Source organism: Poecilia mexicana, unplaced genomic scaffold (genome assembly GCF_051168715.1).
Source record: "Poecilia mexicana isolate PSO_F unplaced genomic scaffold, ASM5116871v1 scaffold_18, whole genome shotgun sequence".
NCBI lineage: Eukaryota > Metazoa > Chordata > Actinopteri > Cyprinodontiformes > Poeciliidae > Poecilia > Poecilia mexicana.
Genome location: NW_028263387.1, coordinates 9,892,509 through 9,907,053, shown reverse-complemented (window position 1 = coordinate 9,907,053; position 14,545 = coordinate 9,892,509). Strand labels below are relative to the sequence as shown.

Genomic DNA, 14,545 nt, shown 5'->3' with positions numbered 1-14,545 from the left:
AGAAAAAAAAAGTCCAACCAAATCCACCTAATTACTAAACAAGGTTCACTTTTATAATCTAGTCTGAGTATAAATTTGAGTCCAGCTTGGATGTTTGAGAACATTAGTGAACAAGCCAACACATGACGATCAATAAAAACAACAGATAGTTAAGGGATAAAGATGTGGATAAGTTAAGAGTACATGTAGATTACAAAACATTATTTCAGATTTACGTCAAAGGGCTAAATATCCTGAAAATGAAAAGTACATCATAACTCCAAACATGGTTGGTCACTTAAACTGGCAGGCTGGGTATGAGTGCTATGGTAGCTGGATGTGGATTTTAAAGCTCTGTTTGGAATATATATATATTTTTTTTACATTAGACTGAAACTGAACTTTTTGAACTTCAAGCAAAACAACATGTGGTGGAAAACTGACACTCACCAGGGTGAAACGGGGTGGAGGCAGCATCATGCTCTCTTTTTTATCACAGGTGATGCATAACCTAAAAACTTGAAGCTGTAGTTGCAGGAACACGAAACAGTTCCTGGAGTAAGAATACCTTTGCTAATATTTCATAAAATGAGGAACTGTCCATGCATTAGTGTATTTAATTTTTGTCTTCATAGAAAATTCTATAGTCTTTTTTTTGTTTTGTTTTTTTGGTGATGTTGCATTTTAAAAAGTTGTATGACGCTAAAGAGGCCTGAGTTTACCATCAAGGATCACTAACAGCGACAGGTGCATTACACGGGCCATAACCCCCCTCCCCCCTCCCGTGTTGAGAGGAGGTGTAATTGACAGAAAGCCAGACCAATCACAAACCAGCTACCCCCAATTGCAAAGTTTTACTCCGCCTTTTAGGCCTTTTGAGGCTCAGAACCTGACACCCAAGCTGTAAGGACCCATACTTATTGGGGTGCTGTCACGTGTGCTACTTTTGACCAGGAAAGGAGCACCGGCCAGCAGGGTCTTCTGTTAGTGGGCACCACCTTCGCACAGCCACCTCTCACCAGAGGAGTCTGGTCTCCGCAGCCCCTAACTGCCTCTCCCCTCGTCGTCTCTCGAGTTGATTTTTTTTTTTTTTTTTTTTTTTTTTTTTGTCACTATAAGCTGAGGGGGACTTACGAAGTCCTGACAGAGGCGGAACGATGACAGCTGTCGAAACCCAAATTACATATAACACCTCCTATACGATCCAACATGAAGATACGTATATGACCCAGGAGGAGGACTGGGACAGGGACCTGCTGCTGGACCCTGCCTGGGAGAAGCAGCAGAGGAAGGTAGGGTTGGATGTGCCGCCTCTGCAGCAGCGGACTGTAGCCTGTGGTGCTGTGCGTAATTGCGCACAGATTCGCCCATGCGCTTTACGCTCACAAAAGCGTCACTGAGTGGCATCTCTGTGTATTTTATCATTCTGAATGGCGTTTGCTTTAAAATCACTAAACTGGTTATAATAATGAACTTTTTAACAGTCCAATAAAATTGGCTCAGCTGCGCCTTTGGTGTCCCCGCACCTGGCACTTCAGTCCTGCTGGAAGCTGTGTGGGCAGATATTTTAGGCTGCGGAACTTTCTCAGTGTTGTCTTTCAGTTACCCCACAGTGCCTTGCAGATTGTCTAAATTTAATACCCACCCTCCCCCTTTTTTTTCTTTTTCTTTGGCAGACATTTAAGTCTCAACCGGGAAAACAAGTTAATCTCTGACACTTTTGGCAAAGTGTCAAATCAGTTCAACAACAAAACCAAAAAAAGCAAACTAAAGTTGTACAGGAAAAACAAATCTTAGCAAATTAATATTTTAGCTGCTATTAAATAAAACGGCCTTCAAAAGTAGAAATATTTGCAATACTTGTGTATTTGGAATTAAAGTAATTAAATGAGCTATGTAGGGAATACACAATGCCCTACAATTTTATTAAAAAACGTAATTTTACCTCGATATTGTTAGCCACACGAAGCTAGCTCCGACGCTTAGTAACCAATCACCATGGTAACTCACAGGCCTTACGTCATCTCCTCACAGGTGTGTTAAATGAGCCAGGCGCTCCTTCTGACAATCTGAACGAAAGCACAACCAGTAAATACAGCTTTATTTAGCTTGTAAAATGTTTCCCCAAGTATTTTAAACATTTTTTTTAGTTATTTTTAATTTAATATCAATTTCTTGTTTGTTAGCTTGATGTTGCGTTTTCTACTTGCTACCTGGTCACCATGTTTGATGGCGGGATTTTTGTAGGAGGGACCATTTCCTTGTTCCACCCAACAATTCCTGGAGTCCGAGCTGAAAATAACTTTTCAGTAAATCATTACTCATGGCTCAGGAAATGCCATTAGGGTTTATCTCATTAACAGTGCTGGACATTCCGACAAATATCAAATTATCAAATTTATGTTCCAAGTGACTTAATTTCAACATTAGGTTTGAACTAACTAGTGTCCAGCTATATCACAATTAGTCGACATGTTCAGTTTGAAAAGAAAATAGTTAATTAAATGGAGGATAATTAAAAACAAGTTTTATCATCTTTTTATTACACTTGTCATAATTCTTAAGGTACACAGCTTCAGAATGGTGCTGTGAAACCAAGCCAGATTTTGGTGCTCTAGGCTATTGTCATTCACAAAAACTCATAAACAGAGAAGAGTTTTATATAAAATTTAATAAACGAGCCAGCATTTTAAAATTATGGACACAAATTTTAAAAGTAGCTGCTCGTGTATCAAATCGGTACATTTCCTTGCATTGTTAGCAGTTGGATTTAATTTTGCTTTGGGATAAATAAAGTTGTTTTAGATGGAACTAATTATGGAGTAACTCACTTTCAGGTTTAAATAATTAGTTAGGAATGTTTTTTTCTGTTTTTGTGGACCTAAATTTGAAAAATATACCTATATCTAGTCTAATTAGAATGAATTGGCATATCCAAGAGATAATTTAGGACTTGTCTTTCCATCTTTTTACTGCACATTTATGCAGCTATAATGGATACATTTTACAATGGGACTGTAAGTAAACACAGTTGAAACACAATTTGGATGAATTTTCCCCTTATCGTATTCTCTTATAAATTTGCATGATTACAAATTGTGCAATTGTCCAAAACTGCTTGACTTTGTAGTGCTAATTGTTGAAAAAGTTTGCATAAAGTTGCAAAATTAAATACAAAATTTAAGTGTCAGAATTTAGAGCTCCAGTCACATATACACAATGCTGCCGTTTAAATATTTAAAACTTTATTCATTACTCTTTTTTTGTCCTTGAAACAGCTGTTATGTTTATTTCAAAGACGAGATAAGACAGACTTTTTCTATTTCAATGCAAGGCACATCCACACAGCTGCTTGTTGCCGTTAAGCTGTGCTGGTGCCACAATCCAATTTTCCCGGCATAAACGAAAGGTTTCAAATTTTGAAAAGGCATTTTAGTAGCAAGCAGGCAAGTTTGAAATGACTTTGACTGCAGCGAATCTACAAAACTTTTCTGTCCATGTAAAACGTCCCCCACCTACGGAGCACAGTGACAGGCTGAGAGACCTCAACAGATGGTGGTATATAGACCTGGGGTTGGTTTCACCGACCTCCAAATAAACATCATCCTAAAAATACTTTTTTAACTTGCTTGGCTCCGACTTCCCTCTCTCCACCCCCTCCTCCTTCTTACCTTCAGCTTTTACTTTTCCTTCTATCACGGTTGAACACTTATTGAAATATGTTGTCATAAGCTCTGTCGTTGTATTACAATTGGCTTTGAATGTTCCCTGGTAAAATCTCAATAGCAGAGCTCTAGGTGTTCCCCTAGTGACCTCTCAGGCGAACAAGTCATGGTACTCCACGGCACTTCTCGCCATGTAAAATCCAGCTTAAGGCACTGATATCAGCCTGTAAATATAGCAAGTGCATCATTTTGCAGTGTAATGAATATGAAAGGAAAGCCTTCCAGCACCTGTTGTCTCTTCTATCCTTTAAATTCAATGGAAAAAAAAAAAAAAAAGCCGACCAGCATTTGACGAGGCAGTAAAATGTTTGTCAACACACAGCGATGTCGAAATCGATACCAGACATTAGAAATGACGCACGCTTGGACATAAATGCGCGTCCAATTCGTGCCCACGTCTGACTTGTGGATCAATTTGGCTGTTTTTTTTGTTTTTTTCTTTTTTCCCCTCATGAAGTGTCCGTTTCAGGTTGAGGAGCACATGATTCACAACTTGTTTTGGACAAGGACTTCGGCGTAATAAGAGTTGTCAAAAATCGTGTGAGAAATTGCATGTGGTAAAAAGACGAAGGGACGCGGCGATGAGAGCTGACTGCATCTCGTCTCAGCAGTCGTGTTCACTCAAAGCAGGCGCAGTCCTGGAAACAAGGACGGCCTCGTTTGTTTGGCTGATTTACAAGCTGAGGCAAACGAGCCACTTAGACGCAAAGGAGCTCAAGAACCCTCAGAGCTTATTGACGTCTAACCCTCGTCCCGCTCGAGGGTTAGACGTCACTTCACCTGCAGCAGAAGTGATGTCTTGAAGCCTGATCAATAGCTGTATGGACCAACTCTCAACCGCACCTGTAGGTCTGAATCCCGACCGCCTGGACGGTTTACATCGGATCCTTTTAGTATTTGAGAATTTGTATCATGAATCAAACTGATGGAGCAAAATGTCAACACATCAGATGAGTTCACCACAGTGACTGAAGCCGTCTTCTGTTTCACATTGTTTAGGAGTTCAGCTGTTAGGTGACTAAGTGAACGTCTTGCTGCTTGGTATAGCTTGTTCTTGCAATAATCTAAAAATATCCATTACAGAGTTATCAACTGTCTTAATGGCTCAGCCAGACTATTAAAATGGCGAAGGCTAAGTGTGCATAGACATAGACCGATGCACAAATAGAGAGTTTTATGTTTAAACAAAAGAATAGGAGGCCTTAAATCATAATTATAACTGTTTACATAATTAAATTTTTTGTTACGAAGAACCATAAACTTTTTCTTTCTCAGAAAAATGCTCAAAAATATAATTTCTTCTTCATACTATTATCATTAACTAAATCAATGTTTTAGCAATGCTGTCTGTTTAAATATTGTATTTTAAAATGGATACTTTTATTAGATTAATCAAACATTTCAAAACATATTATTTTGATCTTTGTAAATCCGTGTAAATGTTAATTGTCATAATTCAGATGAATACGCAGTTCATATAAAAACTGTAGGACCGGTTTTTGCCAAGTTAAGATCTCCCGTCGATCTCGGTTGTTATTTCTCTCTGGCACCAAAACGCGTCCAACAACATTTAACATCGGGCTTTTACACGGCGCGACTGAAGGAAATAATTGTTAGCGGTCAAAATGAGTGATTATCATCGTCTTTAAGTGATATTTAATTATACCCATGTGATACTCACAGAGTATCCACTTAGGCTAATGTAATTTCCCTTTGTGGTAGCCCGGTTGATGCACGATCAAATCTGTTCTCATTTAATCTTATTTTGCAGTCAGGGCCGCTCGGCCTGCTGTCCGAGTTATTGATTTATCGCCTAATGAAGCACCAAACAACAGCAAAGCCACTGATCCTCTTCTGTTTACCCCAGGAGGGCAGATTGTGTTGATGTTTTTGCTTTTTTCCCCCCCCAAATGAACGACGACTGGAGACACATGCAACTCTGACATAACAAAATCCCTTTTATCTCTACTCCTAAAGTCTTGTTTTACATGCCAAATCATAGCTAACTGGTAGCAGACATCTGGGCGAGGACATACATTTTAACAGAAAACAAAATATATTTTTATTTAAATAAAAGAAAAAGTAAGAGGCCAATTAGCATCCTTCAATCTTGCTTATCTTGCCGCATTGCTGCAGACACTTCTTAGATTTGCTTCGCTTGCACACTTGTAATTCCTATGTGTGCCTCATTCCCATAATGCATCGGGGAGTCACGGATCTCGACTCAGTCTCAAGATTCACTCGCTCAGGTGATACCAGGCACTGTGAAGATGACGTATACCCTGCTGAGTACATCTTTGAAGCGCTCCTCATGTTTCTTTCAGCAGAAAAGCAGAAAAACACTGTAGAGTTTGCAAGTTAAAAACATGACAAATATACAGAACTGAGAAAAACTCATCGGTATCCAACTTTAAGCTCAGAAATAAGATTGCAAAGCTGCTTTAGTCAGATACTGGATTACAGGGGTAAACAAACATTCTTGAACACCAACATTATTATTTATTTTTTTAAGTACACATCTGTCCGTTAATATAATATTTTCATTATCTACAAATATCAAATAGAACAGTATTAGTAATCACACTGCAGCTCTTTCTGTAGCTGCATGTAGAGAGCATCTGTATGAGGATCCACGTAAGTGGAGAGTCCAGAGAGTCTGCAGTCAGATCAAATAGCAGTTGCTATTCCAGAAGTTGTGTCCATGTAGGGAGGCTTCTATAATCTGCTTTAGAGCAAAGCACAGGAGCCCTGAGAGACCACAGAAACGGCCAAGGAGAATATATAGGCGTGTGACATCTTCACTGTAATCTACAGTATTTTCTACAGGCATGTAAGTGGCGTGTTTGTATCAATGCATCGTGCGGCAGCGGGTTTTTTTTCTTTTTTCTTTCTTTTACGAGGATTGGATCTCAGCATATAAAAAGAGAACGTTCTTACAGAGTGGTGTAATGGCAAAAGTGGACACACGATACGGCAGCAGTGTCAGAATCCATATGGTGAAAGTAGCACTGATGAATGATGGGTAGTCAGAGCGTCCATCTTGATTTGATCACAGCGCTTCTTTGGGCCTGTAAATAGAACAGAAGGCTGAGTTATTGAGCTTTACTCTTAATGTAGCCATATTTTTCTGCAAACAAAAAAATAAATAAATAAAAAATATAAATATTTTTGCACATATCTCAGATTGAGATGCTTTTTGTCTTGGAATTGGAGACTTAAGGAGAGCGAAATGCACCCAACACACAATTCCTGGTCAAACATCCACAAAGCATCACCTGTCATATGAATGATGTCAAAGTTGCAGACAATGTTTAGGTAATTTAGGGTTTTCTTGCAGTGTAACCAGCTAAAAAAAAAAAAAAAATCATACTTTGCAAACCTCAAACTACGTCCATTTGCCTTATCAGAGAGAAATGTCAACACTGTGCAATAAATATTTATAGGACGAAGGCAGAAGAACTCATCACCTTCCAACGAAGTGACGAGTCTCCGGTGATAATATGCGCTGGCTACCACGTGTACATTTTGAGATGTTTTATGTGGTTTCGCGTTACGTTTAGGACAAATTACAACTTAAAACCTCCGTCGTGATAAAAGTTTATATAGATCCTGGTGACTTTGGAGTCATTTTAGAGATGATGCAGAAAAAGCTTGAGCATGAGATGACCCCTTTTTGGTCCAGAAAAAGCATCACAATGTCGTTCCTGTCACTTTTGGTCTCTCTTTTGGCTGAAATGAATGCTGGGAAATGTCTCAGTTGCATGTTACTATATACAGCCTTAGATTGGTTTCACACCTAGGTCTTCGTGGTCAAGGTTTCTGCTAAGATGATTTAGCTGACCGCCAGATCCGCTCGGCCTGCGCCGCCTCTCAAAGAAACAAAGTAGCCTCTACTGAAATTAGACACAGCCCTCCTCCTGCCCCCCCAACCAATCACCAAAGTCAGGCCCAGCGACTGTCACATAAATCCTCCACAACAATTTACATCAGTTTATCTGTCTGGAGGCTGGCACTCATTAAAAGACAACGACAAAGGATTCAACACGCTGCTGCCGTCAGCCATAAACCTTCACGCTCACCTTCAGTCGCCGCCATCAATCATGCTGTCGGCTAATTCCGCAATTGACTCCTGTAACAAAGAAGCTAAACGCAGTATGAGAGCGAATAATGGAATATAAGGTTGTGGCATGTGAGGCTTTGTGTCCAATTCAAGCTGAAAAGGTTTTTTTTCTTCCTTTCTGCCCCAGCTGGCATTTTGAAGTAACATTGCTGATAGAAATGACTCAAACGCCTCGTCTTCCGAGTCATTAAACCACAAAATGATGACAAGAGAACAAGCTCCAGCTTAAAGGGCACATAACAACTCTTTTGTCCAGTTCTTTATATCGTGTTCTTTGTTTAGAAAGTTTTTGTCATAAAGTCAAAGTCCCTATAGAGGCTGACAGTTCCTTTCAGTGTAATTTAAAGTTCTAAGAAAATTTAAACATGCTAGAGCGTATCCGGTTTGTGTTTAGCGGCGTGGGTAAATATGGGACTTTAAATAACTGAACTTTTCAGCAGCTACTTTCTAAAGCCTTTTTTTTTTTCGCAGCATTTTTAAAGCCAGGACTTTGTCAACTTTCTGGCATTTTCTGAAAGGACTGAAACAGCATGCGGTGGTGGAAGTCAACTCGCTGTTAGGCCTCTGACTCACCGAGCGAGGTCGGCACAACCCTGTGATGATAACTGACTTATGTAAGACTTAGTGGGCTTTTGGCGCACGAAGCCGTGATGTAATAATGACAGGATGGTCTTTGCTGTCAGTCTTCCAAACAATTAAAGGCATAAAACACAGAGTCCACCTTGGTGTGGCACATCTACATTGAATCACGTGGTGCTTGTTATTGTTTTTATCTTTGTGTCTTTTGTTGCAAGGATTGCAGGGAACCCTTGCAACAGAACAACTTACTGGGATTCGGCGGAGGTAGATCGCATGGAAGCAGCAATGTTTCCGTATGAAAATAATCAAAACTGGCAAGGTGTTTAACCCTTCAGATTGAGAGATGTTTGCCACACACTTTAAGCAGATTGACCCTGCAGAGTTTCTCTCCACACCTCCTTTGGTTTCATAACGCCGGCTTAAATTTTGAAAGCTCATGAACGCAGGAGGCTGTTGAGATTGAGAAGGACCAGGGTTTCATCTTTGCTGGAACTGTTTTCTAAAAAAGATTTACGTATCAGCTAATGTAGCATTCTCAAAATGATCTTCACCCCAGTCAGGGCGCCACTGACTTCATTTTTTTATTTTTTATTTTTTTGGCTATGGTAAATAATTGTGTGGCATGAGCGCCAACTTAAAGACGCCAGTTATGGCACACATTTGCGACTTTTGCGCATTTCGTACAAGTGCTCCTCAAATGTTGCTGCAATGACCTTTAGTAACATTACTGGATCTCATCTTACATTATGCGGATGCTCAGTCTGTGTTGGAAAAGATACACTAACCTCAGCATACCAAACGCTTGGAGTATCTCCAATGGCAGAGCAGTGTTACTCCTTTTCTGAGAAATTCAGCTAATAATTATTTGACCTCTTAAATTTAGTAACATGTTTATAAAATAAAAGCACTCTTTCCTCCCCAGAGGTTCAGGAAAGCATCATCCGAAACTGTTGTATTAGCATTAGCTTAATGCTATATTACATCCCCCTGTGGTCAACTTTTTTTTTCTTTTTTTTTTTTGTTGCAGCAACCTATGATTTGCCAACATAAAATGGTTTCCTGCAGCCTCTCTGATCAGTCAGTACAACGGAAAGTTTCACGCAGCTTGTTGTGACCTTGGGGTCACACATTTAATGGCACCAACCCCTAGCTCCTCTCTTCTCTCTTCTTTTCCCGGTTGTCTGTTTTTTAACTTGGATTAATTCGCGTCATCCTCAGCCTGCCTTTGTTCTTGCACCTCGATTCCCGTCGGCACTCCAGGTTCCTGAGAGGAGCGAACATCTGCATACGCCTCCAGACACGCTGCTCGGAGCGTGACTGTATTGTTAAATGTCGGCTGGCATCATCTGGGTGTGCAGCAGCCCGGAAATGTGTGGCGACGCAACAGCGACACGACGCACCCCCTCCACGCAGCCGCGGCAATTAATACGAGGGTGAAGACAGATGGCTGTGTCAGAGCAAGACTGCCACATACCGCACCAATTATTTCTCTGATAAGTCGGCCCTCTTTTGAGCCACAGGTAAAGCTTAGTGACGTCGCTGTTCTGCTGTTTAGGCATCATTGTGAAGTAGACAAATGCGGTTTGTCTTAAGATGTTAGATGCCTACTTAAAATTGCCAAAATACATTGCAGGCTATTGGTGAAGCAGATGTTCTGACTTCATTGTGCTTTAGATCCTAAAAATATATTAAATTGAGGGAAATGGAGCAGAGCGCGTAATGGCCTAAAGACATGTCCTAATTTTCATATGAAGTTGCTGCCGGTGCTTGTTTTCAAACAAGAATATCCTTCCTGGAGAAGTGGGTTTAAAATGTTGTTGTAGTTCTGCCCTTTAAATACAAGTAATATTATTATGATTATTATTATTAGTAGTAGTATATATCACTTTGCTTGTGATATATACATATGATAAATATGTCTGTTATCATATTTCACACTTGTTCTCATTCCAGCTCAGATCAACGCATCTACTGTATATCTCACTGGCATCTTGCACAGGGTTTACACACACACCCATATAACACCCCGACACACTGCAGACCAGAATAAACAAGCTAGGCCTTTTATCCTCTGAACAAAGACATAAATCAGCAGGTTTAGGCCCGGACCTCGCTCTACAGGCCGGCGCTGGTCTTGCTGTCATCAGGGTCTCTGGCTTTAAGCCTATTAATCCTCCATAAAGAAGAGAAGGGGTGATACTGAACTGACTCGTAGCTCAGAGTGAATTTGGTAACAGGAAAGACTTTTTTTTTTTTGTTCTAATTCATGCTTAGAGGATAGATAGATTTATAAATAAATGCATTCTGCCGCAACCGGCTCTTTTAGATCATTGATGATTTTTGGTATGATCCAAAATGAAAGTGAGTTTAATGTAGACAATGTAAACCCCTTACTCTACCAATGCTATATTCATTTCAGCCTTCATGTTATCTGTTGAAGTCTTGCTCTCGCTCACAGACAGCTTATGAAAAATTGTAGAAAATCGTATTTTCTCCCTTTGACTTCATTTCGAGCACTGTCCTGATTCTAAAGATGAACAACTTGAGTTTTCCTCACTTATTTCAGCGCACTAAAGAGTGTTTTTGTCTGTGTGACTCGGAAGCAGACGGAGCGGTGCGTCTGCATAAGAGAAAGGATTTTTGGGTGTCTGAGTAGCAGGTCAAAGGTTAGAATTGGGCTGGTTATTGATTTGACATTTGCTGTCAAATTTCTCAGAGCATTTCTAGGATTGTATTAGATGTAAAAAAAAAAAAAAACAACTAAAATATTCAACCCATACTTCACAAATTATTCTCCTCCAAGAAAAATATGAACTTAATTCTAGTACTTTGATGATGGCAAATTGTTATTTAATCCTGGTTTTCCACTTTTTTTTTCTTCATCAAATTTTAATTTGTTCTTTAAAATACTGTTTTCCCAAATTCATGAATTAAATGCGATGGTATTTTTAAAGAAAAAACTGGAAGTGAGTTCAAGAGGAAGAGTGTTTTCCCCAAAACTGTTTTTAATTGCACCTGAGTTTAGAGGTCCGGGTCTCTTGTGTGGAGGTGGTGAAGGTGTGAATGTTGAGAGGAAGAGAGGTCAGATGGGATTCCTGCATTCTGGGACCACCTGTTGTTCTCCGCATCGTCGTCCCGTCACTTTATCGCCTGTTGGAACGCAGAGCGAGCTCCGGGTTTCAGCCTGCTGGCTACAGGGCTGAAACCCTGTAGCCAGCAGGGTTTCAGCCCTGCTGGCTTCAGGAAAGCTTTGCACGTCGCTTTCCTGTGCAAAGCGACGTCGCTTTGCACAAATTCATTACGAGGAGTTTTAAAATCAGTCAGGAGTTATTTAGAAATTATTTTAAATAACTTTCCCATGCGCCATTACACGGCCATTGTAATAAAAAAAAAAAAAAAAAAGAAAATTTAAAATTTAATGGAAAAATTTAGTGTCAAGTCAAACTTTTTTTTCCTCAACATTGAAGCTCAAATGTGAAGAAGCATTGAATTGTTATTGTTTTAGCAGATCATTCTGTTTCCTGTATACATTGAAAGATTAAATGGCTTTTTTGTTTGTTTCATGGGCTTTTATATCTGAAGTCAGAGTATCAAATACACTAAAATATATAAACAAAATATATTTTAGTGTCTTCAGGGAATCAGTTGAACAGATCTATTGCAATCTATTTCTACAGCTGTTTGATTGAACATTTACTCCAGTTTGCTAAAAATATTCAAACCACTCAAAATAATCACAGAAATCAAGGAATCGTCCTTGACCAAAGCACTCATATTGCTATGAAACAAGAAGTATTTACAGTATTAGTCATCAAAAATAAAGTTTTTATTGGCGACATGCTGGAAAATGCACTGTTTTTAATAGTGGGGATCCAAAAAACTGAACTGGCAGCATATAAATGAAAGACAACAACTGACCTAAGAAGGAATAACAGAAAAACACCAGGTTCTTTGCAGCCTCTCTTCAGTTGCTAGGCTGCAGGTTTAATTGTTTTATTTGAGTCTTCTCTCTCTGTGGCTATAATTACCACAACTGGACACACGTACCGAACTGTAAAAGTGCCATTTCTCAGTGACGGCGTAAACTGCGAAGCATACGAGTGGCGACGCTTGCAGAAAATGTTTTGAATTTGCATGATGTTTCGCCGAAGCCGTGAATATTATTCTGCACAGGCTGCGCACTGTGAGCCGTCACTGCGAGTTAGCAGACCTTGAGTGCAGCATGCACAGCCAGTGTTTGTGTGAGTGTTGAAGGCGGCTGGACAGGATTTCTGAACAGGTGTTTGACTGAGGTAGCTGGAGACCACAAGGTCAGCCATGAAGGCAAGCTATTCTTACGCCGGTACAGAGTCATAAATACTTGACTTATTATAAATAAATTACATGTGCTTTGAGATTCTGGCCCCCGACTGTTTTTATATGTGCGTTAGTCTGTCAAAGTTGAGTCAAATATGACAGAGTCATTGGCTCTTCAAACAGACTGTAAACTTCTAATGGGAAAGCTTTACTTTCACTTGATATTCTAATTTATTCTGCTCCATTTACTGAAAAGGTTTTGGTTTAATTTACAAAAAAAAAAAATATCTCTTGCTACCCAATGTGTCCCAGTTTTTCCCTTTTCAAAACATTTTCCTGATTTTACTGATATAAGAGCCTTAGCAGAGACTTTTTTTTCTTTTTTGCCCCGAGGATGTAAATGTGCCAGCTCTTAAATCAATTGAGCATAAAGCTATACATATTTAATGATAGCTAAATGTAAAAGCGGCAGACAGGCCTCTGTTTAGTGCAGCTGCGTTTAAACCAGAGCAACATTCAACCAACACTCGTCTGTAATTAGATCAACCGGCTCAGACCGAAGGTGTTAATTAGTGAATACATCCACGGTGGACATTTATAATTAAATTTAAAGACCTCGGTGGCTGTTTTGCAGTTCGTTTATGTAATAATCTGTCTGATTAGCACAAGTTTAGAGGTGGAGTTATTTTACTGTCAGCGTAGATCTGGACCTGTAATTGCAAAGATCACCTTGATTTATCTGGGGTAAGACTCGGGTCTCATCAGATCATTCACAGAGGACACACACACACACACACACACACTGAGTCAGCACTGTGTGTCTAAAGGGAATGATCAGCTAGGAAGAGACAGTCTACTGTTTGTTTATGCACGCCCTTACGATGCTTTAGAGAACAACCAGAACCAAACTACCTCCCTGAAACCGGCTCCTTTTATGTTTCTGCAGTTATATTCACAATGTCCTGTGTTACATTGAGAACATGACTTCAGAAATGATGTCATGGTTATGGTAAAGTGTATATGTAAGGAGTTGCTGTTTGAAAGCAGGTTTTAGATTAGTATAAGTTGCTAAATGAAGTAATTTATAGAGCTTTACCACATTGAATACTCTAACAACTCCTCAGAGAAATCAGAAAGTCAAGCTCGTTGATTTAAGCTAGCTCAGCTTTATTTGTAGGAGAGATCTTTAAACATTCATTGCACTGTTACCGTCTGAGGTCTGAAACTCGTAAAACTCCTACACCTTCCTGAGACTCCAGCAGTGACGTCTTCCAGCAGCTCGGCGGCTACGTCACCCTCTGATAGGCAGGCAAGCGAGCGACATCATCAAGAGCATGAAGCCTGTTCTGATGTGAAAGAGGAGGTTGGGTGTTTGTGTCAGCTGTATTGAAGGTCAGCAGCCCTGATCTCTCTTTGGGGGGCAGCAGGGGGACGCTGTAGTTATGTGAGGCATTCAGCCGAGCCACCATGACCTCATTTCACAAGACGGACCCGCAAAAAAAAACAAAAAAACACAACAGGCTAACCTAAATCAGACCGACAGGTGTGGATAAACAGGAAGTAAGTGAAGACAAGATGAAGCAGTGGCTTCATGCTGGTGGACAACCGCAACTATGACAACAAGGCCGTAAAATGTCAGAGACGTAAAGCCACAAGATGGATCCCTTTAATGTCAGTGAAACAGAAGCTGGGGGTTTCAACTCTTTCTGCTTTGTAAAAACACAGAGATTCTGTTTAAACTCAATTCACTGTTTTCCATTTCAAGCGTAATTAACGCTTTACTCCGATGAGATCAGTGAAAGGTCGACCCTTTTATCATTCCTTTGTTTTTCTTCCACCCCCAACA

The 14,545-nt window shown here is 39.9% G+C and overlaps 1 protein-coding gene across 1 annotated transcript in view; it reads left to right on the top strand.

Moving 5' to 3' along the window:
• The first annotated feature begins 459 nt into the window (after positions 1 to 459).
• Positions 460 to 14,545, top strand: part of actn3b (actinin alpha 3b) — a 29,164-nt gene continuing 15,078 nt past the window's right edge. The window contains exon 1 of the mRNA XM_088015905.1: positions 460 to 1,271. Within this exon, the coding sequence (XP_087872031.1) occupies positions 1,137 to 1,271 (135 nt within the window). The 5' untranslated portion in view covers positions 460 to 1,136. The remainder of the gene's footprint in view (positions 1,272 to 14,545) is intronic.